Consider the following 25018-nt stretch of genomic DNA (forward strand, 5'->3'; position numbering starts at 1 on the left):
TCCTGGGCAGCCTGCTGCAGCGTTGCCTCACAGCAAGACTCTTGTTATCGTGGGACTCCTGTGTTTCAGTTCGTTTGTGCCTCTTGTTCTATCGCTGCAACACCGTGCAGCAACAGAACACCACCGTGGGTTTCGTTGGAGCTCTGTTGATTTATGAATACTATGAAGTCAAAGACCTCAGCTCATCTGCTTCAGCCACGCTTGGACTCCATCTGTCCTGTGTAGGGGAATTGATAGAAACGACCAATTCGTCCCGTGTTTAAGAGCCGTTGCGGTGCTCAGGAGGTCTGCGAGGCATGAAGGATCGCTCCGCCCTCAGCCCCGTCCCGCCGCTCCCAGCGCGCCGTGCGAAGGCGGGCACCACAAGATGGCGGCACTGCGCCTCCGGCCGAGCGGCTGACGGTGCGGTCCCGCCATGCTGCCCGGCTCGCCCGCCGTTCCGCGCCGGCCCCCGCCGCCGGCCGCCGCCTCGCAGCGCCGCGAGCTGCCCATCTTCCAGGCGCGGGGGCCGCTGCTCAGCCAGCTGCGGGGCCTGGAATGCGCCGTGCTCATCGGTGAGCAGCCGGGGCGGGGGGGGCGGCGCTGAGGTGACTGCCGTGAGGTAACGCTGCGTGAGGTGAGGTGCCGGCTCTGAGGGAACTGCTGTGAGAAATGAGTTGGGACCTTTTGTTTGAAGGTGCTCTAGATGGGAAAGCTCTGTTTTCCCAGATCTCTGTCCAGTTCTGAGCTCCTCAGTTCAAAAAAGACAGGGGGCTCCTAGAGAGTCCAGCACTGGGCTGCAAACGTGATCGGGGCCTGGAGCATCTCCCATATGCGGAACGACTGAGGGGCCTGGCTTCAGCAGCGGGTTGGACTTCGTGATCCCCGGAGGTCCCTTCCAACCCCTGCAATTCTGATTCTATTCCTGTGATGTTTTTCAGGAGAAACGGGCTCGGGAAAGACCACTCAGATCCCTCAGTATCTCTACGAAGCAGGAATTGGCCGCCAGGGCATCATTGCTGTGACACAGCCTCGCAGAGTAGCAGCTATCTCCTTAGCTACCAGAGTCTCAGATGAGAAGAGGACGGAACTGGGGAAACTGGTAGGTGCCTTCCCATGGTCTTTGCTATTTCAGAACTGCAGTGTCATTAATTGAATGGATAAAATGTTAAGAGTTGTAAGGGTTAACAGTTGTAATTTCTCTGTAATATGCTTGAATGGGAAAAATGGCTTTTTGCTTTTTTTGTGGCTCAGGTGAACCCATGTTTGTAGTTACTTGGTGATTATCTGTGTTCTCTTATTTGGAGAAATACTGGTTAATGAATAAAATGAACAAACCAAAAAAGCACTTTCTTCTTAAGCCCTCGCTTCTTTTCTTCCTTATGTCAGAAGTCAAGGAGAGCAAAGTGTTGAATCCTTGCTGGTCTGTGAAGTTGTGGGAGAAAAGTGGAGGAAAAGGACTTTGCATAAATAAAACCGTTCAGAGAGCATGCAGTAATTTCTAGTGCTGGCTAAAGGAGAGGAAACCTATAGTGTTTCTGATGAGCTTTCAGCTGGGAAAAATCTAATGGGGTACAGTGCTGGGAGCTTCCTTTGGGTGTCACGTTGGTCTGGCTGATGTGTGGCACTATGCAGTTCTCCTTTGTGGTACAACAGCAATGAGAAATGTAAATTTTCTGTAACGATTGCTTCCTTAGGTTGGCTACACTGTGCGCTTCGATGACCTCACATCTGATGAAACTAGAATAAAGTTCTTGACGGATGGCATGCTGCTTCGTGAAGCCATTGGGGATCCTATATTGCAGAAGTACAGTGTTGTCATCCTGGATGAAGCCCATGAGAGGACAATCCATACTGATGTGCTGTTTGGAGTGGTGAAAGCTGCACAAAAGAAACGAAAGGAATTGGGCAAACTGCCCCTCAAGGTATGTTTGGTTGGATGGCAGAGATGGGGCTTGGACTCTGTGCCTTATGAGCAACACATGGAATTTACAGTGTGTTTCAAATGTTAGCTTTGCGTATTTTCCTTTCCTGAAAAATCCCTTTAAATCTGAATAGTTCAGGGTGGCCAAATTACAGTGTGTTGCTGAGAGTGCCTTGGAGACAGATTTCTCTCTGTTATTGAAGCTGTATGATATGGTTGTACGGGGGGAAGATGTTGCATGTATGTGTCAGGTCATGATTTGGAGTGCACAAGTACACGATAAACTGCATGAATTCACCTTGGTTTTGATGAGGAAGGCATATAGGAAGACTGATATGATCCTAGTGCAGTCTGTTCAACAGGCTGTTTGTACAACCTTGCTTTGTGTGCTCAGCTCTGTTAAATGTCAGAAGAGAATTTTACTGTGCCTTCTCACTCATTTTCTCATACCAGCACATCACCCTTGTTAAAGCTATCGGCTTTGGTATTATACAAGCAAAGATTATCCTGTTCCAAAGTCTGTGTGCTTTTTGCTGTTCTGAATCTGTATTGCAGCCTCTAGAAGCTGGCTATTGGTTAGTCCTGGCCATAAGTCTCCTGCTGGGTGTGAACTGCTGTGCTAACCCATTTTATGTTCACACTGTAGGTGATTGTCATGTCAGCTACGATGGATGTCGATCAGTTCTCCCAGTACTTCAATGGAGCTCCTGTTCTCTATTTAGAAGGCAGGCAACATCCCATTCAGGTCTTCTACACCAAACAGCCTCAGAGCGATTACCTCCAAGCAGCACTGGTGTCAGTCTTCCAGATCCACCAGGTATGGTTGTCTCATCAAGTCTGCACCTCCCTGGTGCCACAGATTGTCAGCTGGGGGGCTCAGGTTGCTGTGGCAAAAGCTCTGAGGCCATCTGGCCTGGAGATGGTTTGACCACTGAATCACAGGTGTTCCTGAAGTGCTCACTGCTTCCTCTGGGAGAAGTGGGTAACTGCAGAATATGCTAGGTTTGTGAGTAGGAATCTTAAAATAACAGTGAGATGGGATTAGATGTTTGAATGCAGAACCGAAGGACAGTTAAATCATTTAATTAAAGTGCTTGTTATTCTGCATCTAATGCTTTGCAGATGTTCTTGTTGGTAGAGTCATAATGCTTCTGTGTCAAGGCTGGAGTTGAAAAAAGACTTCTATGCAAAGCTGTCTGGTGTTAATTCATACTGAAATGTTTCTCTCACCTGAGTTTTTTGTGTTTACTGACTCGCACCTGGGTGCTTGCTGGCCCCCTCCCTTGCATGTTTTGAACAGATATGTGAATTTGAGTGATTTCTTCATTCTTGTTAAGACCCAACACCATAAAATGCTGTCTACCCTTCACCATTGGTGAATCCATTGAAATCTTAGGACTGTTCCACACCTTGTACAGAATGTCTTTTCTGTCTTACATGCTTTACTGACTTGCTAACAGGACAACATATTGAAAGATTTGCTGATATCACAAGCTCAGCTCTCTCTCCCTGTTCAATCTATCATAATTTCTCACATGCTTTTCCCTCTGACTCAGGAAGCACCACCTTCTCAGGACATCCTTGTGTTTCTAACCGGTCAGGAAGAGATTGAAGCGATGACCAAAACTTGTCGAGACATTGCCAAGCACCTCCCTGATGGCTGCCCACAGATGACAGTGATGCCTCTTTATGCTTCTCTGCCCTACTCTCAACAGCTCCGAGTCTTTCAGGCTGCCCCCAAGGTGAGAGAATGTGATGGACAATCAGAATAAGTTTGTCTGTTTGCTTGTGTGAGAGCTTGGGAAAAAAACCATAGAATTCTGGGACTTAAAGCTGTGTGTACTGATGGTCTGAGTTGTCTCCACTGACTTCAGGCTGAATGATTCCAGAGTGATATAAGAAGCTGTAGCTGTGATGGAGTTACGAGACTTAGGATAAGTTATCTGGGATCATGAAAAGAAGGAAAGATTAGGGAGAGGGAAAAAGGGCAGAGGGATTGAAATTTGCCTCATTTTGTATGACACTATGTCAGTATCACAGAAAAGAAGATGGCAGGCCTGCTAAGTGCTAAGGAAGCCAAGCACCTGGATATGTTTGGCAGGGCCATAAGAAAAGGAAATTGTGCCAATTGCCTTGGACCCCCTTTATCAGCAGATAAACAGGAATTTGGATCTTGTGCTTGTGATAGAAGTGGAACCAAAGTGGTTTAAAGGTGCACTGATAACTGTTCTACTGGGTGGTGTATTTTGTTACAACAATATAGGCACATGTTTCAGGATCTGATTAGGAGCTAGAGATGATCTTCATTTACAAGATCTGGTATAGCAAATATAATACATGATTGTAGCACGCTGTGGTAGTAAAAAGGCTTGAACCGTGCTGGCTGAAATGAGTGACATTTCTCTACTGCAGCTAATCTGAGGTGGCTTTTGACTGCTTCAGTTTGCTCTTCCTCCTAGGGCTGCCGCAAAGTGATCCTCTCCACCAACATCGCAGAAACCTCCATCACCATTTCGGGTATAAAGTATGTTGTGGACACAGGCATGGTCAAAGCAAAGAAGTACAACCCTGGTGAGGAACTCTGAGGAACAATAGAAATGCTGTTGTAGAAGTCTGGGTTTTTTGAAGCAATATGTCACATTGGCAGCTGATTTAAAACACTCTTTGCACTGTCTCAGTTAACATCCCAGGTTTCAGATGCGTACAGTAGTTGGACAGGAAGCTCCTGGGATTTTTTGCTAACAAGCTAATGTTTTTCAAGGTCCTGTATTATGAACCATTGACAGAAATGATGCTTTTCCATACTTAGAAATTGGTCTGGAAGTGCTGGCAGTCCAGCGAGTGTCAAAGGCCCAGGCTTGGCAACGAACAGGGAGAGCAGGGCGAGAGGACAGTGGGATCTGCTACCGGCTCTACACTGAGGATGAGTTTGAGAAGTTTGACAAAATGACAGTACCTGAGATACAGAGGTGAGAACACGTGATGGTGAAATAATTAATATCAAAGAATTGAGAGATCTGGCCAGGGAGTTTTTCCTTTCAGTCAGAACTAGCGGTCTATTATTACCTCCCCCACTTTTGAGCTAAGATAGTGCAGGGTTTGCCACTCCTGCAGGCTCCACCAGAGTCATCTCCGTTGTCCATTGGGGCAGTTGGCAAAATACTTTAGAGTCCATCTCTAGGGTGGGTACTTGGCCTTAAGAGAGGCTTCAGGATCCAGCAAAACTGGATGTAGGGTCTGATTGTTCAGGAAGTCAGGTTTCACCAGCTGTCATTGAACTAGTCTGCAGCCCTGGAATTGTCTCTTTCAAGTTAGAGCGCAGATCTGAGAACTGTTCCCTTTCTTCATGCTTTTGGGTGTTTTTTTTTTGGTTTTTTTTTTTTGATGCTGTTATCTGCTTATAAAGTGAGGTAATTTCAGTTGTTTTTTTTCTGCCTATGCAGGTGTAACTTGGCCAGTGTGCTGCTACAGCTCTTGGCCCTGAGAATTCCCAACATACTCACCTTTGACTTCATGTCCAAACCATCTCCTGGTAAGTGCTTACATAAGCAGTCCTGGGGGAAAAATAAATGGAATAATGAGTACCTAAAGAATTGCTTAAAAATAATGTCTTCAGGGCAGCCTGAGAAGATGGACTGTGGAAAGTGGGGGCTGTGAAAAGGGAGCATCTCTCTCTGCTGCATCTGCTGGTGGTCCCAAAGTCTCAGGTTCATTCATTGCTCGTGCTCATCAGAGCAGTCGTGGTTACAACAGAAAGCTGGAGAGCACAGCTTCCAAACAGAGCAGTGAGCACTTTTTGCTCATAAAGAACAATGCCAGGGAAAGCCATAGAGAATCTCACATGACTTCTGCTCAAAGCTAGAGATGGCAGCATTAGTTTTGCTTGTTTTCTTGCTATGTAAATTGGAAAAGATGATTGTTCTACTGGACAAAGGGGGTTGCATCATTGCTTGGGGCATTCATTCTTCTAAACTGATAAACTGAAAGTATTGTCCCTCTGGGCTGGGGAAAGAGTAGTGATGTTTGCTGCTGGTCCTTCTGCTTTGTGTCTGTCACAGCACAAACCTTCTTGTTTTGACAGATGCTATTCAAGCAGCCATTGAGCAGCTGGACCTGCTGGGGGCTGTGGAGCGAAGGGAAGATCAGCTTGTCCTAACTCCCCTGGGAAGGAAGATGGCAGCCTTCCCACTGGAACCAAAGTTCTCTAAAGTAAGAATTGCAGAACAATTAGCTAGCTTTTATTTCACCTACTTTCCCAGCACCGTTGGCATTTCTCTTTCAAATGCCTAAAACGAGGTCTGGAATTTGGGGTGACTGCAGCTGTACCACTATATTTGCAGTACATTAATGAAGCACAGCTTTCTTTACAGCAGCTTTGCTGGTTTGCCTATCATTTATTCATTTAAAGAAGATGTTTAAAAGCTGCTTTATTTCCTCTGGGACGTCTGAAGCTGAAACAGGGTTGGATTCCCTTGCTATTTCTGGGATTGTTTGTTGCATGGTTTGACAGTTTTGGGATGTGTTTGATACAGTAGTGGATTTTGGGCACCACGTTTTGTGTATCTGAAGTCATATCTGAAGAATGGTCTCGAGAAAGAGCATGGCAATTCCTCGTAAAGGTGCTCAGTGGTTCCTCAGAAAGACTTACAGTTGTCCCTAAGCCCAAATGTGTATGAAATTGCTCTAAACAGTGCCTGGTAAAGTTCCTGGGCTGTCAGTGAACAGAGAGGCCTTTCCACCTGGAGTGTGTTTGGTCAACCAAAAATCAATTTTCTTCTTTACAGACCATCCTCCTGTCCCCAAAGTTCCATTGCACAGAGGAGATTCTGACCATCGTATCGCTGTTATCAGTGGACAGTGTCCTGTACAACCCCCCGGCACGGCGGGACGAGGTGCAGTCTGTCAGGAAGAAATTTATCTCAAGTGAGGGGGATCACCTCACCCTGCTCAATGTGTACAGAGCCTTCAAAAATGTCAGTGGCAACAAGGTAGGATGCTCTGAGGATTCCAGGATTTGTGCTGGTGAGAAGTTCTTCTGGCTTACAGCAGTGACATCTGCATCCCTCCAAAGCACCTGTGAGAACAGAGATCTTGCTCATGCTTTACAGATGGGTAACAGAGGAAGTTGTTCCAGTGCCAGAGGTTTCCCCAGAAGGCACTGGCAGAACTGGTTACCAAAGTTGTGTGAGACCAGCTCTGTAATGAGAACCACATCTCCTCCTTGCCTGGTTACAGCTGGGAGTGGGGGAGTGAGGGGGTGCTGGGAGTTGCTGCTAAATATCTGGACGTGTCCCATTCACTACGAGCATATTTAAAAACAGATTTTTTTATTTATGCTCCTCTATGAATTCCTTCTGTTGATTTGTAGATTAGCATATTCCATTCTTGCAGCATCTGTTACTCTCGTGTAATTTGTTTTTGGTGCCTGTGGGATATCCAGTGCTGTTTTGCAGCTGGCAGTGACCTTGCAGAGCAGCTCTGAGTGGGAAAACAACAACAGGCAGTTTCTTGGCACTGTGGGCAGGGGGAGTAATCAGGGGTAGCAGTCTGACAAGGAGATGAGTTAGCAGTTTTCTGTGAGAGAGACTGTGTCTTTGGACGATTCTTCTTTGCATGGCATCCAAAGACAGTTGTGCTTCCTGGGTGAAGGAGCAATTCCTTTAACTCCTGATGCCTCTGCTGCAGGAATGGTGCAAGGAGAACTTTGTCAACGGCAGGAACATGATGCTCGTGTCAGACGTGAGAGCTCAGCTCAGGGACATTTGTGTAAAGGTAACTTGTTGTCATGCTGCATTTCTCTATTTCTTCTGTTTGTCTCCAAACTGATTTCTTTTGCATGATGTCCTAGGAGAAAGAAAACTGGTTGTCCAGGCCAGCCGGATTATAACATGATCTTGCCTGCTCTCAGAAACCCATTACAGTGGTGCTGTTTGCCCACTATTGTGCACATATACACTTGTTCTTCAGCATGAGAACCTTTTAGAATGACTGCCCACCTTTCAGACAAGTGCAGATTTATACAGTGAGAACAAATAACAAACAGCATGCCTGCTGCTGTGGCCTCCAGCTCTCATCCAGGCTGCTGAGGAGGGGAGGGTGGGCTTTTGGGGTGGGTAGGATGGGCTCAGTAGCATTGGAGGTTTAGGAGCCTGCAGACTTTGCCAGGGCTGCTGTTTCCCTGCAAGGCATAGATGCCAACCCAGGTGGAGCAGCAGGCACAGCCTGTCTCATCCTTCACACAAGAAGGGTTCTTATAGCCTGCAAGTGAAGCTAGGTTAGTGCTTCAGCTCACTCTGTAGGATCTAGCTCCCTGTCTTTTGGATCGAAGCCGTCAGAGGGAAGATTGGGAAGCGATCTGTGCTGCCTGGCCTTGTTAGATGTGGTGTTAGGGATGTCTGTGCCCGTGCTGCAGGGTGCTGTAAGATGTGACCAGCTGCTTTGTCTCTCTGTCTGGCTGCCATCCAGTTATCCTTGCCCATGGAATCCTCCCGCTCCGACACCGCCAACATCCGCCGCTGCCTGGCTCACAGCCTCTTCATGAACGCCGCCGAGCTGCAGCCGGACGGCACCTACAGCACTGTGAACTCTCACCAGTTGGTGGCCATCCATCCCTCTTCTGTGCTCTTCCACTGCAAACCCTCCTGTGTGGTTTACAACGGGCTGCTGCACACCAACAAGTGCTACATGCGGGACCTGTGCGTGGTGGATGCAGACTGGCTGTACGACGCAGCACCTGATTATTTCCGAAGGAAACTCAGAGCAGCCAAGAACTGAGCCGGGCTGTGGGACCGCCAGGTGCAGGGCTTTAAGGCTGGCGCTGTAGGACTGTTTGCTGTTTTGTAATGAGTGTACAGGAACTGCAGGATTTTGTCTTGCCAATCAACCTTGCAGGAAAATGGCTTCTCTGTGAGAGCCAGGCCTCACAGGTCCCCATGGCTTTGAACAATCATCCTTTTAACAGTTTCTCTGTAAAAGGGGACCACAGTATGTGCTGGGTGTGTGGGAGGAGGGGGTGATAGAAAGGGGAGCTGGTGTCACGTGCCAGTCTTTCATGTTTGCTGAGATGTAACAGGAGATGTATGAGGAAATGAGAGCTCTTCTACTAGCTTTGATATTTTTTGATGATATTGTTTGTATTCTGGGCAGGTTTTATTGATGGGGAAGAAAAAAAAATTTCTACATACAAGAAGGAAAAAAAAAAAGTACTGTTTTTCTTTTACAATTTGTCGAAGGGAGGTGCCACGGCCCATTGCCTCCTCAGCTCTCCTTACTCACACATCACGTTCACCGCTTCATCTGGGATGATGCAGCGGCCGCCGTTGGTGCACACAGCGCTGTGTGCGGCCCTCTCACCGTCCTCCCTCCCCCCGCCTCCGCCTTTCGAAGCTTCTCGGCTCCCCCACAAGGTCATGCAGGGGGGGTGGGTCTCGAACCCGCGCCGCAGCGCGAGGGGCGGAGCGCCGGAAGCGGCCGGAGCACTTCCGAGTCAGCGGCCTCTCCCCGTCTCGCCATGCTGCTCGCACGAGCCCTACGCGCCGCCGCCGCGCTGCGCCCCGCGCTGCCCCCGCGCCGCCCGCTCTCGTCTCCTCCCGCCCCGCGCCCTCCTGCAGCCGCCGCCCTTGGCGCGCTCTCTCTGGCAGCGGAGCGATGGCGGCGGGTGGCGGGCGGCGCTGCTCCGTCCGCGGCGGGGCTCTGCTGGCGGCGTGTCCTGCGGCTGCGGCGGGCTGCACACCGAGGGTGAGCGGGGGAGCGGCGGGCCCGCGCGGCACGTGGGGTTGGCTGGGGGGAGGGCGGTCGCCGTGCTCAGCTCTTTTCTCTCGCCGCAGGGGACAAAGCGTTCGCGCAGTTCCTGACGGATGAAATCAAGGAGGAGCGGAAGATCCAGAAGCACAAAGCGCTGCCCAAAGTGTCCGGCGGCTGGGAGCTGGAGGTGCACGGCACCGAGGCCCGGCTGGTGCGCAAAATCGCCGGAGAGAAGTGAGCGCCAAAGTCCCAAACGTGAGCGATGCGGGCGGTGCTTTCCGAACGCTGGCGGCCTTAACTCTCCCGTGTCCTTTGTAGGATAACGGTTACGTTCAACATCAACAACAGCATCCCGCCCGCGGTGGACGACGAAGCACCGGAGGAGCAGAAACCTGACGAGCAGGAGGAGGTGGGCACGGGGCAGAGCAGGGCGAGGGCATTCCCCAAAGGGTTTCGCTTTGTTTTTCTCTCTCAATCGGTTTTTGGGCTTGGGAACACATGGAGGGCAGCGGGGCAGCTGGGTCCAGGGGAGAGCGGCCCTGGGGACCCCATGTACCCTTCCCCAGCCCCCAGCAGCACCCAGTGCAGGTGCCTCGTGGCTACGTTGGCTCCTGCTCAGCCCTCGGCACTGATGGGTGCTTCTCTCCTTCAGCCCGATATCACATCGACTCCGAACTTGTTGTGGAAGTCATTAAGGACGATACGAAGCAGACCCTCGTGCTTGATTGCCATTACCCCGAGGATGAGGTGAGCTGTGGTTTTTCCTGCTTTCTGCTGCGGTGTAACTGTGCCACTGCTGCTCACAGTCCCGTAGTTTTATGAGTCTGCAGAAAACGCAGTCTCCTTTTTCTTTTCTGCTAACACAGAGGCTTTATCTTTGTAAGGAAACTGATGGGACGTGTTCCTTTCTGCTCGTGTCCTGACCTGGCTTTCTGGTCAGCTCATTGAGTGGTGTTAGGGGAGGGAGAGAGGCACAGCAGTGTGACCAGCATGGCAAACTGAGATGGGGCAAACATAAGAATGGCCCAAACACAACAGATTTAATGCAGTGCAGCACTAGCTTGCAAATCTCACTGCTATGAGGCATGCAAAGTGAGGCAGAGATTTCTTTATTTAAAAGCCAAACAAACAAAGGAGGGAGAACACAGAATTGAGAGCTTCAGACTGATCTGTGTGGTTTATTTTGCAAACTGTAACAGATGACTGCTGTCTGCAGGCAGTGCTAGGAGGGGTGAAGAGCAGCTTTAAGTACCGGTTAAGTACCTGAGGTTTTGCCTGCAGCATTGTATTCCCAGCTTTGGGATGAAACAGCTGATGGTGCCCTGTAATTAGAGCTAATATGTCTTGTGTCTCATTTCCTATTTCAGGTTGGCCACGAGGGAGAGGAAGAAAGTGACATTTTCACTATTAGGGAGGTCAGCTTTCAGCCAACTGGAGAATCAGATTGGAAGGACACCAACTACACCCTCAATACAGATTCCCTCGACTGGGTAAGTGCTGCTGGCACAGCTGTGGGCTGCACAGGGCATTTCAGCTTCTCTTGCCTGGCTCTCCACTTACTCCTCAGTTAGCATGGATCCTGTCCTCTGTGTTTCAGCCGGGATGGACAGACACTCTGAAAGCAATGCCAGGTTTTATAAGCAGCTGTATTATGCTGCAGAGATGCTTTGACACCTGGCCAAATATATTTTAATTTCTGTTCTTTTTAAGCACTGTTGCTTATCAGATAGCATATGCAAGTATCTTTCTTTTCTAAGTTTTCCAGTTATGTTTTTGTAGTGGTGACACCAAAAACTGACATCCCAGAACTTGGCATCCACTCATGTATTCTCAGTGCCAGACTTGCAAAAGGTTCATTCTTAGTTGGGGACCACGCATTGTGTGATTAAAACTTTGCTCCCGGGGTGCCTCTCTCTTTGGAAAGCATTGATATTATACTGCTTAGTGTGTTTTAGAATATCCCACGCTGCTGCTTCTAATTCAGATTTGTAAGATTTATGTTTTACTCCTATTCCAGAAGTCCAAAATGAAGCATTTGTTTACTGTTACTTGTGGGAGGCAATATGACAGGTATTGGCATACTGCACTAAGCAGTAGTACCAAATCTGTTCCTGTGAGAAGCAAGGGGGGGAGCCCACAAGCATAAATGTTGCAGTAGTTAAGTAAGATTTGCAGTAGGTGTGCAGATAGTGAAAGATTGAGTCTCTCAGAGAACTACACCAGCTACTCCCTTTTCCAGATGCTGCCAACACAGCGTGCCCCCATGACCCCATGGCATTACACAGAGGGGAGAGGCAGAGCTCAGTGTGTGTGGGCTCCTGTTGTCCCTTTTATCAGCCCCAGGACACAGCTTAGCCTGATTGTATGGGAAACAGTGATGCCAGCTACAATCAGACATTTCAGAAGCAGGACATCCCCAGCTGTGCTCTGCTAAGGCTGTTTTCTGTTCCTTGCTTGCAGGCTCTATATGACCACTTAATGGATTTCCTGGCTGATCGAGGAGTGGATAACACATTTGCTGATGAGTTAATTGAGCTCAGCACTGCACTGGAGCACCAAGAGTACATTAAATTCCTTGAAGACCTTAAAAGCTTTGTCAAATGTCAGTAGGGTAGGAAACCAGTGTTCAGTGTGGGCATTACACAGCAGTGCTCCAGCCAGCAATATCACAGTGTACCTTCACAACAGAGACAGAGAGTAAGTAACTGAATTTGGAAGCGAGCATCATGGGAGAGTGAGGAGTCTCACTTGTATTTTGGGATTTGTATTTATGTTACGTTGCAGCCCAGATCAAGTTCTCAAAAGTCTGGACCTCCCTGCTGGATTTTGTACCGTTGGGAATGAATGTGAAAAATAAAATCTGTTCAACAACTCCCTGTAAAATAGTGGTTTTTCTTCATTCTGATCAGTTGCCATAAAAAGCAATATTAGTGTGTGTCCTGAGAAGTTAATGCATCTGGTCTGTGTTAGCCCAGAGTTTTCTCCAGAGCTGTTCTAGCTCCTTCAGATACTTAAATTGCCTTCCTATCAGCATCACTGTGGCTGTAGGAGGAATTTTGCTAGCTAGGTGATGCAGATTTATGTGATTGCATTTCTGTGGCAAGGCGTAGTGGTACCAGGGGTATGACTGAAATCATGGTTGCCTGACTCAGTTGTTTTAAACAGAAAGGTGCTTCCATATCTGTAAGTATTAATGTATCTGCCTTAGAAAAATACTGCAGAGAAATTGGAGCACTGTCCTTGCAGGATGATTCAAGTTCTGTGGATGCTGAATGTCAGAAGCATTGCAGGACAGCAGCTGTGGGCTTCTATCAAACTGCTGTCTCTGTGTGTTGCCTCAAGGTCTGAGTAAGTCCCAGTGGCAGAGCAGAAGGTGCTCCTGCTGTGTTTGGGAACTGCACACCATGTGGCCGTGCATTAAAGAGCTGCCTCGTACTTCAGCTTGAAGGCACACAAGGGCAGAACAACGAGAAGAGGCAGAATACTTCATGATTACTTGGTACCTATTGATTCAATACTTGTTACTAGTCCTGAGTGTAGTGGATAAGATCCTAAGGAGGCACCTGTTTTTAGAACAGAATGATAGATTAAAAACACTGTCATGGACCAGAAGCTAAATACAAACTCCAATGCAAGCTGTGAAATCAGTGATACATTGTTGAAGATATGAAGGATGAAATATTTATTATAAAAACATGGACTGTGCCATCAAAAGTGCAGGTTAAGGCAGTAGCACTGCCTTGAAGTATTTCTGACACAGCAGACACGAATATATATATACACACTAGAAGACAGTAGCAGCTCTAGGTTGAGTTCTAGTCTTGAAGTCACCGAAAAAGCAGCAGCTGAAGCAACTTACAAGAGAATCATCCAGAAGTCACAGACCTTAAAAAGGTAAGGTTAAGTTGAACTGACAAGCTGCAGTAACACATAAAAGATGAATATTCACATTTAAGATTGAAATGCTCTGCTCCTAACTCTTCCCAGCGTGCAAACACTCGAACACTGTGTGCACACAAGTAGGTTCACATGTTTTACCAGCTTGAGCCAGAAGGAACTTTGAAAGATCCCATAACCCAGCAGGGACAGTACAGTGTGATTCAGCTGTTTTGTTACTGGTGGTCAAAACTAAAACCACTTCCAAAAAGGCACGTGGAGAGGCAGTAACGCAAACCCCTGGGATCAGTGGCTTCTGTTCATGTAACTGAGAGGTGGATCCAAGCAGGAATCTGACATCTGACTCACCAGACAGGTCATGAGGAGACTGGCTTCCTCCTCCATTCCACTGGCAACTGTGAACTCGGGATTGTGAAGGCACCTGTGACTGTGCTCTGTTATAGTGTTTTCTAGAAGTGACCGAAGCTTCTCTTCCGTCATATCCTGGGGGAAAAAAGAGGGTTAAGAAGAAATCTTACTCATAAGAGGCAGCTTTCAGCCACAGACATCACCATGCATCACTCACAGCACAGCTCACCTGGGCAGGGACATCCAATCCACACTGGCAAAAAACTGAATGGCTCCTCACAGTCAGATGGTACCTAAAAAAGACGCACAGTGAGCATCTTCACAACACTCTTTTTCCATCTTGTTGAAATCCACTGCCTTTGTTTGCCTGCTGTTTTGCCTCTTTCCAAACCCAAACTGCAGTGTGGAGGATCTCATCGCAGTGCTGAGGGCTTTCTTACTTTCTGCACACTGGGCAGATGATTTTGTTGCTGGCATCCAAGCCATCAAGGATTGCATTGAGACATTCTTCATCAAACTGCAGACTTCGCTCATATTCTTCTATAACCAGTTGTTCTGGAGGAAAGAAAAAAAGACAACAAAAAGCAAACAGAACAACAAAACAACTCAGACATCTGTTATCAACTTCAGGCAAGGCTAAAGCACACGTGGAGCTGCTGTGGGTCCCTGACTGCTGAGCTTTTTACTTTGAATCAGATTTCTGTGCTCATGAAAGTCATTGCTATTAATCCACTTTTTCCTACAGCCTTCACGCAATCTCAGGGGGTGGCTGTAACACTTTCCAGCCAACAATTCAGAAGTGTTCTGAGTTTATTTATGTGGGCTCCTGCAGCTTCCAAGCAGCGCTGCCTCGCGTAGCTCCTCATAGAGCTTCAGATACCACTCAAACTCGTGGTGCTCTCAGAATGCTTTCAGTGCATCAGAGAGGCTGCGGAGACAGCGGTTGTTTCCTCTACGTCGCGTGGTTTGTATCGCACCCTCAGCAGGATGAGGCCAGCAAGTAACAGCACAGCTCCGAGAGGAGACAGGAAACACACTGAGAAATTACCTTGCAGGATCAGCTCCTGCTGGATTTCATCCAGCACCGCCAGCTCGTCCGGATCCTCGGGCATCTGAAAGGCACAGCGCTGCGGTTGCGGCCGCGTGCTCACCTGGCCGAGCTGCCGCCGGGACGGGAGATCCCAAAGCTCACCGTTCTGCTCGGTAACACAGAGCTGCAGCGCCGCGAAAGCCGCGCGGCCGGCAGCGGCACGGCTCGCACCCGGCCGAGGAGCGGCCTTTAATTGCTCGCGGTTTGCCCGGTTCGGGGACGGCGCCGCTCCAAAGCGCGGCTGAAGAACGGCGACGGAGCGGAGCCGATCCCCGTCCCGAGCCCCGGCGCTTCCCCCGAGCCGCGCCCGCTCCCATACCGACCTGCCGCAGCGCGCGCTGCCCGCGATCCCCCGGCGCGCCGCGCTCGGCCTGCAGGCTCCGCCACTCCCGCTCCATCACCTCCGGCACCAGCAGCGCGCCGAGGCCCGGCCCGGCCCGGCGGTAGCGGTGCAGCAGCCGCTCCCGGCTGCTCCTCAGGCGCTCCAGGCAGCGCTGCGGGGAGCGGCGGCGCCGCGTCAGGGCCGGGAGCTCTCATCCCGCGCCTCGGGGCGAAGGAGCGCGGAGAGAGCTCGGCCGAGGGGAAGCGGGGCCGGGGAGGTGCGGTTGGGGCCTCGCCCCGCTCACCCGCCGGTACGTCTCCTTCCATGGCGGTGCGGCGGGGCTCTTGTACAGCGCCCGGTGCCCGCCGAGCGGCGCCTCCATCGCCCGCCGCCGTCACGTGACCGCGGCCCGGGGCGCGCCGGGAAACGTAGTTCCGACGGGAGCGCGCGGGGGGCGGCGGTCGGTGTGACGTCGCGCCGCTCGGCGCCGCCGATTGGCCGCCGGGTCGCGGCGGTCGCGGGCGGCGATGGCGGCCGAGTGGGGCCCGGCGGAGCGGTGGCGGGCGGCCCTGCCGCAGCACGCCGCCTTCAGCCGCCTCCGCGAGAGCGGCGCCGCCACCGCCGCCGCCCCGCGCTCCCCGCTGATCCGCAGCCTGCTGCTGGGCCTGGACGGAGACCTGCTGCTGTGGGACGGCGAGCGCGGCGCGCTGCTCGACATCGACCTCCGCCGTCTGAGCGGCGCCGAGCCGGAGCTGGGCCGCTACCAGGTGAGCGGCGCGGGGCCGCCGCGGGGCTCCGCGGGACGGACGGCGATCTGAGCCCCGGCCCCGCCCCGCCTGTCCCGGCAGACGCTGCTGTGCATCAACCCGCCGCTCTTCGAGGTGTATCAGACGCTGCTCAGCCCCGCGCGGCGCCACGTGGCGCTGATCGGCACCAAAGGGCTCTCGGCCGTGGAGCTGCCCAAACGCTGGGGCAAAAACTCCGAGTTCGAGGGCGGGAAGGCCGCGGTGAACTGCAGGTGGGAGCCGAGCTCCGCCCCCCCCTCCCCCCGTCCCTTCGGAAGCCGCTCCGTCCGTGCGGTCACAGCGGCCGTCTCCGCTCTGTTCCAGCACCATCCCGGTCGCAGAACGGTTCTTCACCAGTTCCCCGTCCCTCACCCTGAAGCACGCGGCCTGGTACCCCTGCGAGACCCTGGAGCCCCACATCGTGCTGCTGACTTCGGATAACACCATCAGGTAAAGCCTTTTTGCGCCTCGCGTTTTCTGCGTGTGTGTCCCTTACAACAACCGCTGCACACAGCAGGGTGAGAGGAATCGCAGATGGGCGGCAGCTGATGACCATCACTGCTGCTTCTTCTCTCCAGGATCTACAGCCTGAAGGTGCCCCAGACGCCCATCAAGGTGATCGCGCTCTCAGATGCTGAGGAGGAGACTCTGATCATCAACAAAGGGTTTGTGAGGCTCCTTTTGAAATGCTCTCAGCAAGACAAGTTCTGTGTTCTCAGTCCTGTCTCTAGTGATAGATCCCCCTGAAAATTCCCTGAAAATTTGTTGCAGCTCGGAAAGCAAATGGTATCCTGGGCTCCATCAGAAGAGGGCTGACAGCAGGGACAGGGAGGTGGTTGTCCCTCTTTACTCTGCTTTTGTGAGGCCCCATCTGCAGTACTGTGTCCAGGTCTGGAGCCCCCAGTACAAGAAAGACAGGGAGCTGCTGGACAGGGTCCAGAGCAGAGCCACAGAGATGATCAGGGGGCTGGAGCACCTCCCCTATGAAGACAGGCTGAGGGAGCTGGGCTCGTTCAGCCTGGAGAAGAGAGGGCTGAGAGGTGACCTCATGGCAGCCTTTCAGTACCTAAAGGGAGCCTATAAACAGGCGGAGAATCAACTCTTGGAAATGCTAGATAACAGCAGGACAAGGGGAAATGGTTTTAAGTTGAGGGAGGGAAGATTTAGGTTGGATGTCGGGGATGCTCTTTACTATGAGAGTGGTGAGGAGCTGGAACAGCTGCCCAGAGAGGCTGTGGATGCCCCATCCATCCCTGGAGGTGTTCAAGGCCAAGTTGAATGGGGCCCTGGGCAGCCTGGTCTAGTATTAAATGTGGAGGTTGGTGGCCCTGCAAGTGGTAGAGGGGTTGGAGATTCATGATCCTTGAGGTCCCTTCCAACCCATTTGTGTGAAAATGCAAAGAGATTTATTCATGACTTACTGCTCTCACAGGGCTGCTTCGTGGCACACTAGTGGTTCTGTTTTTTCCCTAACCTTTCTAAAAGGAGGGAACAGACTGCACGGCCTGGTGTTCTTCAGAACAGTCATTTGAACAACGCATGTTATCCTTGAGAAGGTTTAAGAAGGCCATTTTTGAGCGGGGAGTGCAGGGAAATAGATTATCTTTTTATTTCCTCCTTGGCCTGATTCGAAAGGAGAAACTTGAGGGTCTCTACCAGTGAGTCACAGACTGCTGTACTGCACAGGAGATCCCACTGCCCTCCTCCTTACCCTGTGAGCTGGGCTGGCTGCCGGGCACTTCAGAAACGAAGCCCTGGAGGGAGGATATTCCCTGCAAGCTTCTGTTGCTGAAAGTAGCGTGTGCCAAAGGTCTGATGGGCAGGTGTAACTTGACGTACAGATGGACCTCAGTAAATGCTTCTGTTCTCACAGTCACTGCTGACTCGGTTTTGTTCCTGCTTATCTCTAGGAGAGCCTACACAGCATCTCTGGGAGAGACCGCAGTGGCGTTTGACTTCGGCCCGCTGGTGCCCGTCCCAGTGAGCATTCTTGGGCAGCGAGGCAGTGAAGAAGTGCTGGCTTTTCCACTTTACATTTTATATGAAAATGGAGAGACATTCCTCACCTATATCAACCTGCTGCAGAGGTAGGCTTGCATTCACCCTCAAGTTTCATAGAGTCTTTGTATGTTTGGTTCCAGAGCTATCTCTTCACCTCGCTGGGATTCTGTAATGGATGCTGAGCTGGTTTGTGTTACAATTTGTTTTATCTCTTTGTGGTGGTGCTAGTAGACTTAAATGCAAGAATAACATGTTAACTCCAAACTATTGTGTTTGTTGTTTTAGTTGTCTATTTTTTAATCGCCCTCATTCTCTAGTTATCATTCAGTAAACTCCTGCAGGCGGCCATGGGAACTCTGCTCCTACACTTTGTGTTGTGAATGCATCCCCTCTATTCCAGTGCTGGAAATCTTGGCAAGCTGCTTGGCCCTTTGCCCATGCACCCTGCTGCAGAAGACAATTATGGCTACGATGCCTGTGCTGTCCTGTGCCTGCCTTGTATTCCAAATATCCTGGTGATTGCCACTGAATCGGGCGTGCTTTATCACTGTGTGGTGCTGGATGCAGAAGAGGATGAGGAGCAGGTATGTCGTCTTGTTACTTATGTGAATGTTTTTCTTTCTTCTGTGAAAGTTCCTGCCTTCAAGATGGCAGAATGCCTCGATGGGAATGCAAGTGCCAAAGCTGCATTCTTCTATAATGAGGCAGTGAGTCCTCCTGTTCCAGCCAGTGCCTGTGATCCTCCTGTGCTTTTGCTGTAAAGGTCAGCTGTGTGTTTCCTGCAGGTGCAGCCATTTCAGTCTTACCATGAACTATTTTAAAGAGGATGTTCTGAAGAAACCATGTGTTACAGAGCTTCTTAAATGAAAAAAAATAAGGGGACTTTAATGAATTTCTCCAACAATTAATACACTTGCCTACCTATATTATGTGACTCAGTGTTATTTACACTTTTTTTTCTATTTAAATGATGTCTTATCAAAGAATTCAATGCTCTTTACAGTCAGAAAAATCGTGGGACCCAAGATCTGATCTTGTTCCTTCCCTGTACGTGTTTGAATGTGTTGAGCTGGAACTTGCACTGAAATTGGCATCAGGAGATGAGGAAGAGCCTTTGGAGTCTGATTTCTCTTGCCCAATCAAACTGCATCGAGGTAGGGTTGTGTAGCTCAAGTTGTTGTCTTTTACTTGCTTGAATTAGGATCAGGTTATTTAAAAATTATTGTCATCTCAAACAGGATAAGCATTTGCTTGATGTCTTACAGCTGTGGAAAATGTGCATAGTCAAAGGGGAATTGTCACAGACTATTTAGAGACGGGGGGCACGTATGTAATAGAAAACTCTCAGCTGTGGGTTAGAAAGCAGAAGTTGTTGCAGCTGTGGTAATCTATGCATATAAGGAAAGTGGTACAGCTGTGGGTGGTGATGCTGAGAAGTGTTGGTGCCTGTTTATTAGCCTGTAAGCTGTTGTAGGGCAGGAGGATGGGAAGGACAAGGAAGCTGGTCTGAAAGCTGGTCTGCTGGCACTAGCTGATCTTCCTTTGAAGCCTGATGGATAGAGACAGATATTGTATAATGCAACTAATTCTAATTAATTTGTGAAGAGTGTATAAGCAGATGCTGCAAATGTATTTGATTTACATGCAGCATTCTAATTCTGTGGCTAATGCATGCAGCTCAGACTTTGAATAGGCACTGCTGCAACGAGTTGGACAGAAGGCCAATACACACATTCAACAGTGTGCAGGTTTGCAGAATGTTTTTCTCTGCAGTGCTTTATACTCTGCTGTTTAAATTTCAGATCCCAAATGCCCTACTAGATACCACTGCACACATGAAGCGGGTGTTCACAGCGTGGGGTTGACATGGATCAGCAAACTGCAGAAGTTCCTTGACTCAGGTGAGGCTGAGACTGTTGTGTGTAGAGGGAAACGGTTGATGCCTGAACACCAATGTTTTCTTAGCAACAAGCAGGGGAATATTTGGGGAGTACTGAGAACGCCTTGCCCTGCAAGGTGGATGTTGTGCATTCCACCAGCACTCTTCTTTGCAGATGAAGAAGACAAAGATGGTTTACAAGAGCTGCGTGCAGAGCAGAAGTGCTTTGTTGAACATATTCTTTGTACAAAGCCATTGCCATGCAGGTAAAAAGCAAAACCTTTCTGCTGCTTCCAAATCAGTGTGTTATTCTGGGAAAGCATCTATGATTTGCCCTCTTCCACTGCATTCTTGCTATTAAAGATAATAAAATCAACTTAATAGGATTCAAGTAAAATAGATAATTTGCAAATTAAGATTCTTAATGTATAGCAGCATGTATAAGCTAAATTCCCTATGAGTGTTAGAATTACCTGTCAAAATAGAAGAAATTCCACTTCTGTTTACCTATCCCACTGCAGTTCTGGGGCTTGCTTCATCTAATAATCCTGATCCTTGATGTGCTCTTTTATCCCTGTGTTAAGACCAGGCTGTGCCTTGAGAGATCTTCTCGTTTTTTGAGCTCTGAAGGTACCTCACTCAGGGTCAGGAGGCACTGCAGGCATAGGCTGTGTGTTATCTGTGTCTATTGCATCTTCTTGCTTCAATAAGGCCTAATCACTTCTGTTGAGTGCTCTGTATTAAACATAATTAAATGCAAGAAATAATCATTACTTGTGTTCCAAACACAAGTCAGATGAGTCATCTAGTCAAAAGGGCTCCTGAAGTCAGAATGGGTGACAAATAGCCAGTGGTGTGAGTAGTAATGAACCTGTGGGACTGTGGTAGGAGGGGGAAGAATGTTTCTGGGTCTTAGCAGACTTCTGCTTCTGATTCACAGGCAAGCTTATGGGTGCTCCCTCCCTTAGGATGGATGGGTTTGCTTGGTACATTTGATTATCAGATTCCATGACAAACTGTTTTGCAGGACTCCTTCTGGGCAGTGGTTCTTAGCTTTGTGACCCATGTCTGCCTAAGCTGATTGCTGTGAATAGTGCTTTTCCCAAAGAATTTGCACAACTTTCAGGAAGAAAGTGTGGTTTTTTGAATGGATGATTCTTCTGTTTTCTTCCTTCAGGCAATCCGCTCCAGTTAGAGGATTTTGGATAGTATCTGATGTGCTGGGACCCACAATGATCTGCATCACAAATACCTATGAGTGCATCACAAGGCCACTCCTGTACGTGGTTTGTAATTGGACTGAAGTCCATGACTGCTTTACAAAAAGGATGTCAGGATTTCTTATTTGATTCTTTCACCCTAAATTTCTTCATCTCTCATAGCATGCACTGAAGTTTGCCTACTGAATGCTCCTTGGCAGACCACTTAAGCCTTCAGAGAGTAATTATTTAATACTGAAAAGGTGCTCTGAGGGGATACAACCAATCTGTATCACTTTCACTGAGGGTTAGGACAAGCTTTACATCAATTGATTTCTGACATCGTTGTTGGCATTTTGTTCACTTTTATAACAAGGAATCTGCATAGCAGAAACTGAAGAGAGATTGGGACATGCTGCTATTGGAGAGCTTGCTTGCCTTGTTACTGAACTGGCTTTCAAATAAGAGGATACTTGAGATTCTTTTCCCTTTTTAGCTATGGCCAAAGAGGGGGATTTTTGAGCTCCACCAGCCCTGCCTAGAGCTCCATTTACCATACAACTGAATATTTCATCTTTTAACTTACTGCTGTAATGTGTGAATTCCACAGTGGATGAGTTTCTTGTTTTAACTACTGTTTAAACTCAGTTGTAGTTTAAGGTTTTAAAGTGCTCTTGATGTTCTTTGGCAGAACTGCAGTCCATCCTGCATCTCCTTCTCTACTATGCACCAAAGAAGACAAAGATGATGCTACTTCTCCTCTCCGTGTCCTGGCTGAATCACAGCATTCATTTGAGAAGCACATCCAAAGCATCCTGCGGCGTAATTCTGCCAACCCCTTGCTCCTAAAGTAGGTACAAACTTTTTCCTAAGGGAGCAGAAGAGGGAACTCTTTAGGAATGCCACATGTTCACTGACTCCTGTCTGAACAACACAGCAGCTTGGAAAGAGCACTTACAGGCATGCAGTTTCTGCAGCAGACTTGTGCCTTTGGATGGAATCCACGAAAGCTGTTTGTCCTGGTTTCTGCTCAATGTGATGCTAACCTCAGTGCTAGACTAGGCTGCTCAGGCCTTATCTCATTGGGTTTTGAGTGTTTTAAAACATCTTGGGATTTTCTCATTAGGAAAACTGTATTATTGCAAAGAGATTTAGTTGTAGCCCCCCATTTTTGTATCCGAGGCCTTGGAGCTCTCACCATAAATGCTTTAAGTGACAGCCTTTGCAAGGAGGGAAAAGTAGGATTGCAAAAACTTGTCTCCTGTTTATTCAGATCTGCTGATAAAGATGCTGCTCCTCCCCCTGAAGAATGCCTTCAGCTTCTTAGCAGAGCCACGCAAGTGTTCAGAGAGGAATATATACTGAAACAGGATCTGGCAAAAGAGGAAATTCAGCAAAGGTAAGAAACAAACCTTTGTAAGTTAAGTGCTGCACGCTGTCCCTGTGGAACAGTGTTACTGAGAACCCAGCATTAAACCTCCCCTGCTGGAGTAACTCATGTAACTGAGTAAAATGTATTCTGTGAGTTCAGTGCGTGTAAGACTTCAATTTCTGGATTACCAGAAATGAAGACTGAGTGACCAAGGAAGCACTAAAGTAAAAATGCTTCTTTTCTGGTGCGAGTCTGCTTGTTGGTCTGCCTGTGCTTGGGTGTGGCAGGAAATCCTTTGGAACTCCTTTGACCTCAGCAATAATTCTGACAAAGCTGCTAAAACGAAATACTGCATTATATAAGTCTCTACTTGTTTTGACTGGAGTGGTTGATTTATGTTATAAAATTAGGCCAAAAAGGAAGTGTTCTCAGCTGCCCATATCTTGGTGCCTTCTGTGATATTTGCTGTGTGGCCTAAATACTGACTCAGCTGGACTGTTGTTGGGGGTGGTTGAATTTTTTGTGTCTATTTTTAAGAGTGAAGTTGCTGTGGGGACAGAAGAAGAAACAACTGGAAGACCTTAATTACTGTCGAGAGGAAAAGTGAGTATAATCTGTCTGCATTTATCAAGTTAAAATCAGTAGAGATGTAACTATAAATAAACACTTCTCAATTGCATTAAAGGAAAAGCTTGCGAGAAATGGCTGAACGGTTGGCTGACAAGTATGAGGAAGCCAAAGAGAAGCAAGAAGATATTATGAACAGGTGAGTGCAGACTGCCTTCTGTTTCATCACAGATTGCTTGCTGTCACATATGTGTGCCAAGATGGTAGAAAAAGAATAAGCAGACAGTACTGTGCTGGTTGCTTGGAAGACTGGCTTTCTGGAATTCTTTTTTTGCAGCTCAGAGATGAGATTCAGTACTGAGTTCACTTGCTGTGAGGGAAGTTGAGACCTGAGCCCCTAAGACTTAAGCTAAATGACAAAAGATGTTTCACAGTTATGTGCAAAACTCTTGTTGTCTGAGCATAACTAGTCTAGAACGTAAGTTAATTCAGCAATATCTCTTTTCTTGCACATGAAGGATGAAGAAAGTGCTTCGTAGTTTCCAATCTCAGCTTCCTGTTATATCAGACAGTGAAAGAGATATGAAGAAAGAACTGCAGACAATCCATGACCAGCTGCAGCACTTGAGCAATGCAATCAGACAGGTGAGATGAAATGTGGCTGGTCGGTTGCTGATAACACTCATTAAATGGTAACACTGAGTTGGAATACAGTCCTTCCACACTGGCACGAAGCTGCTCTGTTGAATTAGCAACAGTGGGCTGCAATAAATTCTGAACCTCATTATGAATCTAGGTAGAACCTCTGCAACCCAGTGCAAAGCTAAGGAAGTCTCCATGCCTTCTTAGCTCCCTGTGCTAGTGTTTTCTTCTTTCTGTGGAACAGTGCAAAAGCTTGCTGATTTTATCCCAATCAGAGTCAATTCATTGTGGTTGTAGCTATAATATGCTTTCCCTCTAGTGGGCAGCACCAACACAGACTGGGACTCCTTCCTTCTGTGTGTGACTTCTAGGTTAAAATGAAGAAGGAATACCAGCAGAAAAAGATGGAAAAGGGCGTCAGCCCACGAAAACCCAGCATCACCCTCAGTGCCTACCAGAGCAAGTGCATCCAAACCGTTCTGAAAGAAGAGTAAGTTCAAGCTTGGATCCTCCTGTAGAGTTTGAGCGCGGCATGTACATGAGTTATCCTTTCCAAGTTTTTAGAGTAAATATTACCTCTGCATCACGTGGTTGACTGATGCACCACCTGGAACTTGTAGAGATGGTCTAAAGCATAGAATGTACCAGCTTGTTAGAGTAGCACTGATCATACTATGCTACTACTACTACTGAAGCTGCTTTCAGGTCTCCTTTTCGCCAGAGGATCTTTTGGCAGTCTGTATGAAGTCTGTAATTAACAGAATCACTTAAAACAATATTCTCATTCTCTGCTTCTGTCATATGAATTGTTTTTCTTATTGACTGTCACCAAACAAAAATGACTTGCAGCTTTTTGATTTGAATTTATTTTTCTTGAAGGGGAGAACGCATAAGAGAAATGGTAAAGCAGATCAATGACATCAGAGGCCATGTGAACTTCTAACATCTCCAAGAGAATAAACCTACAATAAAAGGCTGGATAAGTTTTCATTATTCCCTAGTAATTCTCCTTATCTAGTCAACATTCATACACTGAACAATATGCCTTTTCTTTATTATTTTGTAAAGATCAGTTATGAATTAAAATACTTTTGATAAGACTCCTCACATGCTGTGGTCTTTGCATTTCTTCTGACAGGACACAGTGCAGCAGGCTATTTCAAACCTGAAGTAGGATAGTTAATACTCACAGCTAGCTCAGAAGTGAGGGAAAAGGTATCACTGCTTCCTTCAGAAAACTGCCTGGGGTTTGTCTGGGAGCCATCTCCTA

The 25018-nt window shown here is 48.3% G+C and overlaps 4 protein-coding genes across 5 annotated transcripts; 3 read left to right on the forward strand and 1 right to left on the reverse strand.

The window, feature by feature from the left end:
• Positions 1–314: 314 nt before the first annotated feature.
• DHX33 (DEAH-box helicase 33) lies at positions 315–9114 on the forward strand. Its single transcript, XM_085240956.1, has 12 exons — positions 315–554; positions 921–1081; positions 1677–1904; positions 2550–2720; positions 3460–3645; positions 4363–4474; positions 4713–4872; positions 5347–5435; positions 5985–6112; positions 6688–6891; positions 7589–7675; positions 8369–9114. The coding sequence occupies exons 1-12, from the start codon at positions 416–418 to the stop codon at positions 8675–8677; spliced, it is 1974 nt and encodes a 657-aa protein (XP_085097082.1). The 5' UTR covers positions 315–415; the 3' UTR covers positions 8678–9114.
• Positions 9115–9398: 284 nt separating this feature from the next.
• Positions 9399–12517, forward strand: C1QBP (complement C1q binding protein). The gene is given in 8 exon segments (XM_085240964.1): positions 9399–9488; positions 9490–9640; positions 9730–9880; positions 9965–10055; positions 10299–10320; positions 10323–10393; positions 11014–11136; positions 12107–12517. Coding segments are annotated over 8 exon segments (834 nt in total). The 5' UTR covers positions 9399–9413; the 3' UTR covers positions 12257–12517.
• Positions 12518–13301: 784 nt separating this feature from the next.
• RPAIN (RPA interacting protein) lies at positions 13302–15764 on the reverse strand. Its single transcript, XM_085240965.1, has 7 exons — positions 15608–15764; positions 15305–15475; positions 14940–15003; positions 14332–14446; positions 14121–14184; positions 13892–14026; positions 13302–13531 (listed from the first exon to the last, which is right to left on the reverse strand). Exons 1-7 carry the CDS (start codon positions 15683–15685, stop codon positions 13502–13504), a joined length of 657 nt encoding a protein of 218 aa, XP_085097091.1. The 5' UTR covers positions 15686–15764; the 3' UTR covers positions 13302–13501.
• A 9-nt stretch (positions 15765–15773) lies between these two features.
• On the forward strand, positions 15774–24855 carry NUP88 (nucleoporin 88). 2 transcript variants are annotated; one of them, XM_085240954.1, is made up of 17 exons: positions 15774–16070; positions 16152–16321; positions 16413–16538; positions 16667–16753; positions 17999–18175; positions 18490–18673; positions 19093–19243; positions 19892–19990; positions 20144–20234; positions 21146–21247; positions 21859–22017; positions 22441–22566; positions 23077–23142; positions 23225–23305; positions 23625–23751; positions 24120–24238; positions 24628–24855. In XM_085240954.1, exons 1-17 carry the CDS (start codon positions 15831–15833, stop codon positions 24689–24691), a joined length of 2169 nt encoding a protein of 722 aa, XP_085097080.1. In that variant the 5' UTR covers positions 15774–15830; the 3' UTR covers positions 24692–24855. The 2 variants fall into 2 exon arrangements, with proteins under 2 accessions (XP_085097080.1, XP_085097081.1); XM_085240955.1 differs by lacking the exon at positions 24628–24855 and having other exon boundaries at positions 24068–24207.
• Positions 24856–25018: the final 163 nt, after the last annotated feature.

This window comes from Meleagris gallopavo, chromosome 21 (assembly GCF_905368555.1).
Source record: "Meleagris gallopavo chromosome 21, MGAL_WU_HG_1.1, whole genome shotgun sequence".
NCBI classification, from domain to species: domain Eukaryota; kingdom Metazoa; phylum Chordata; class Aves; order Galliformes; family Phasianidae; genus Meleagris; species Meleagris gallopavo.

Coding starts and splice junctions, on each gene's coding strand:
- DHX33 (XM_085240956.1), top strand. CDS start 416: ATGCTGCCCGGCTCGCCCGCCGTTCCGCGCCGGCCCCCGCCGCCGGCC. Junction 6,113..6,687: donor TGGAACCAAAGTTCTCTAAA/GTAAGAATTGCA, acceptor TCTTCTTTACAG/ACCATCCTCCTGTCCCCAAA. Junction 7,676..8,368: donor TCAGGGACATTTGTGTAAAG/GTAACTTGTTGT, acceptor GCTGCCATCCAG/TTATCCTTGCCCATGGAATC.
- RPAIN (XM_085240965.1), bottom strand. CDS start 15,685: ATGGAGGCGCCGCTCGGCGGGCACCGGGCGCTGTACAAGAGCCCCGCC. Junction 14,447..14,939: donor GCAGGAGCTGATCCTGCAAG/GTAATTTCTCAG, acceptor TCTTTCCTCCAG/AACAACTGGTTATAGAAGAA. Junction 14,027..14,120: donor GATTGGATGTCCCTGCCCAG/GTGAGCTGTGCT, acceptor TTTTTCCCCCAG/GATATGACGGAAGAGAAGCT.
- NUP88 (XM_085240954.1), top strand. CDS start 15,831: ATGGCGGCCGAGTGGGGCCCGGCGGAGCGGTGGCGGGCGGCCCTGCCG. Junction 16,322..16,412: donor AAGGCCGCGGTGAACTGCAG/GTGGGAGCCGAG, acceptor GCTCTGTTCCAG/CACCATCCCGGTCGCAGAAC. Junction 22,018..22,440: donor GCCAACCCCTTGCTCCTAAA/GTAGGTACAAAC, acceptor CTGTTTATTCAG/ATCTGCTGATAAAGATGCTG.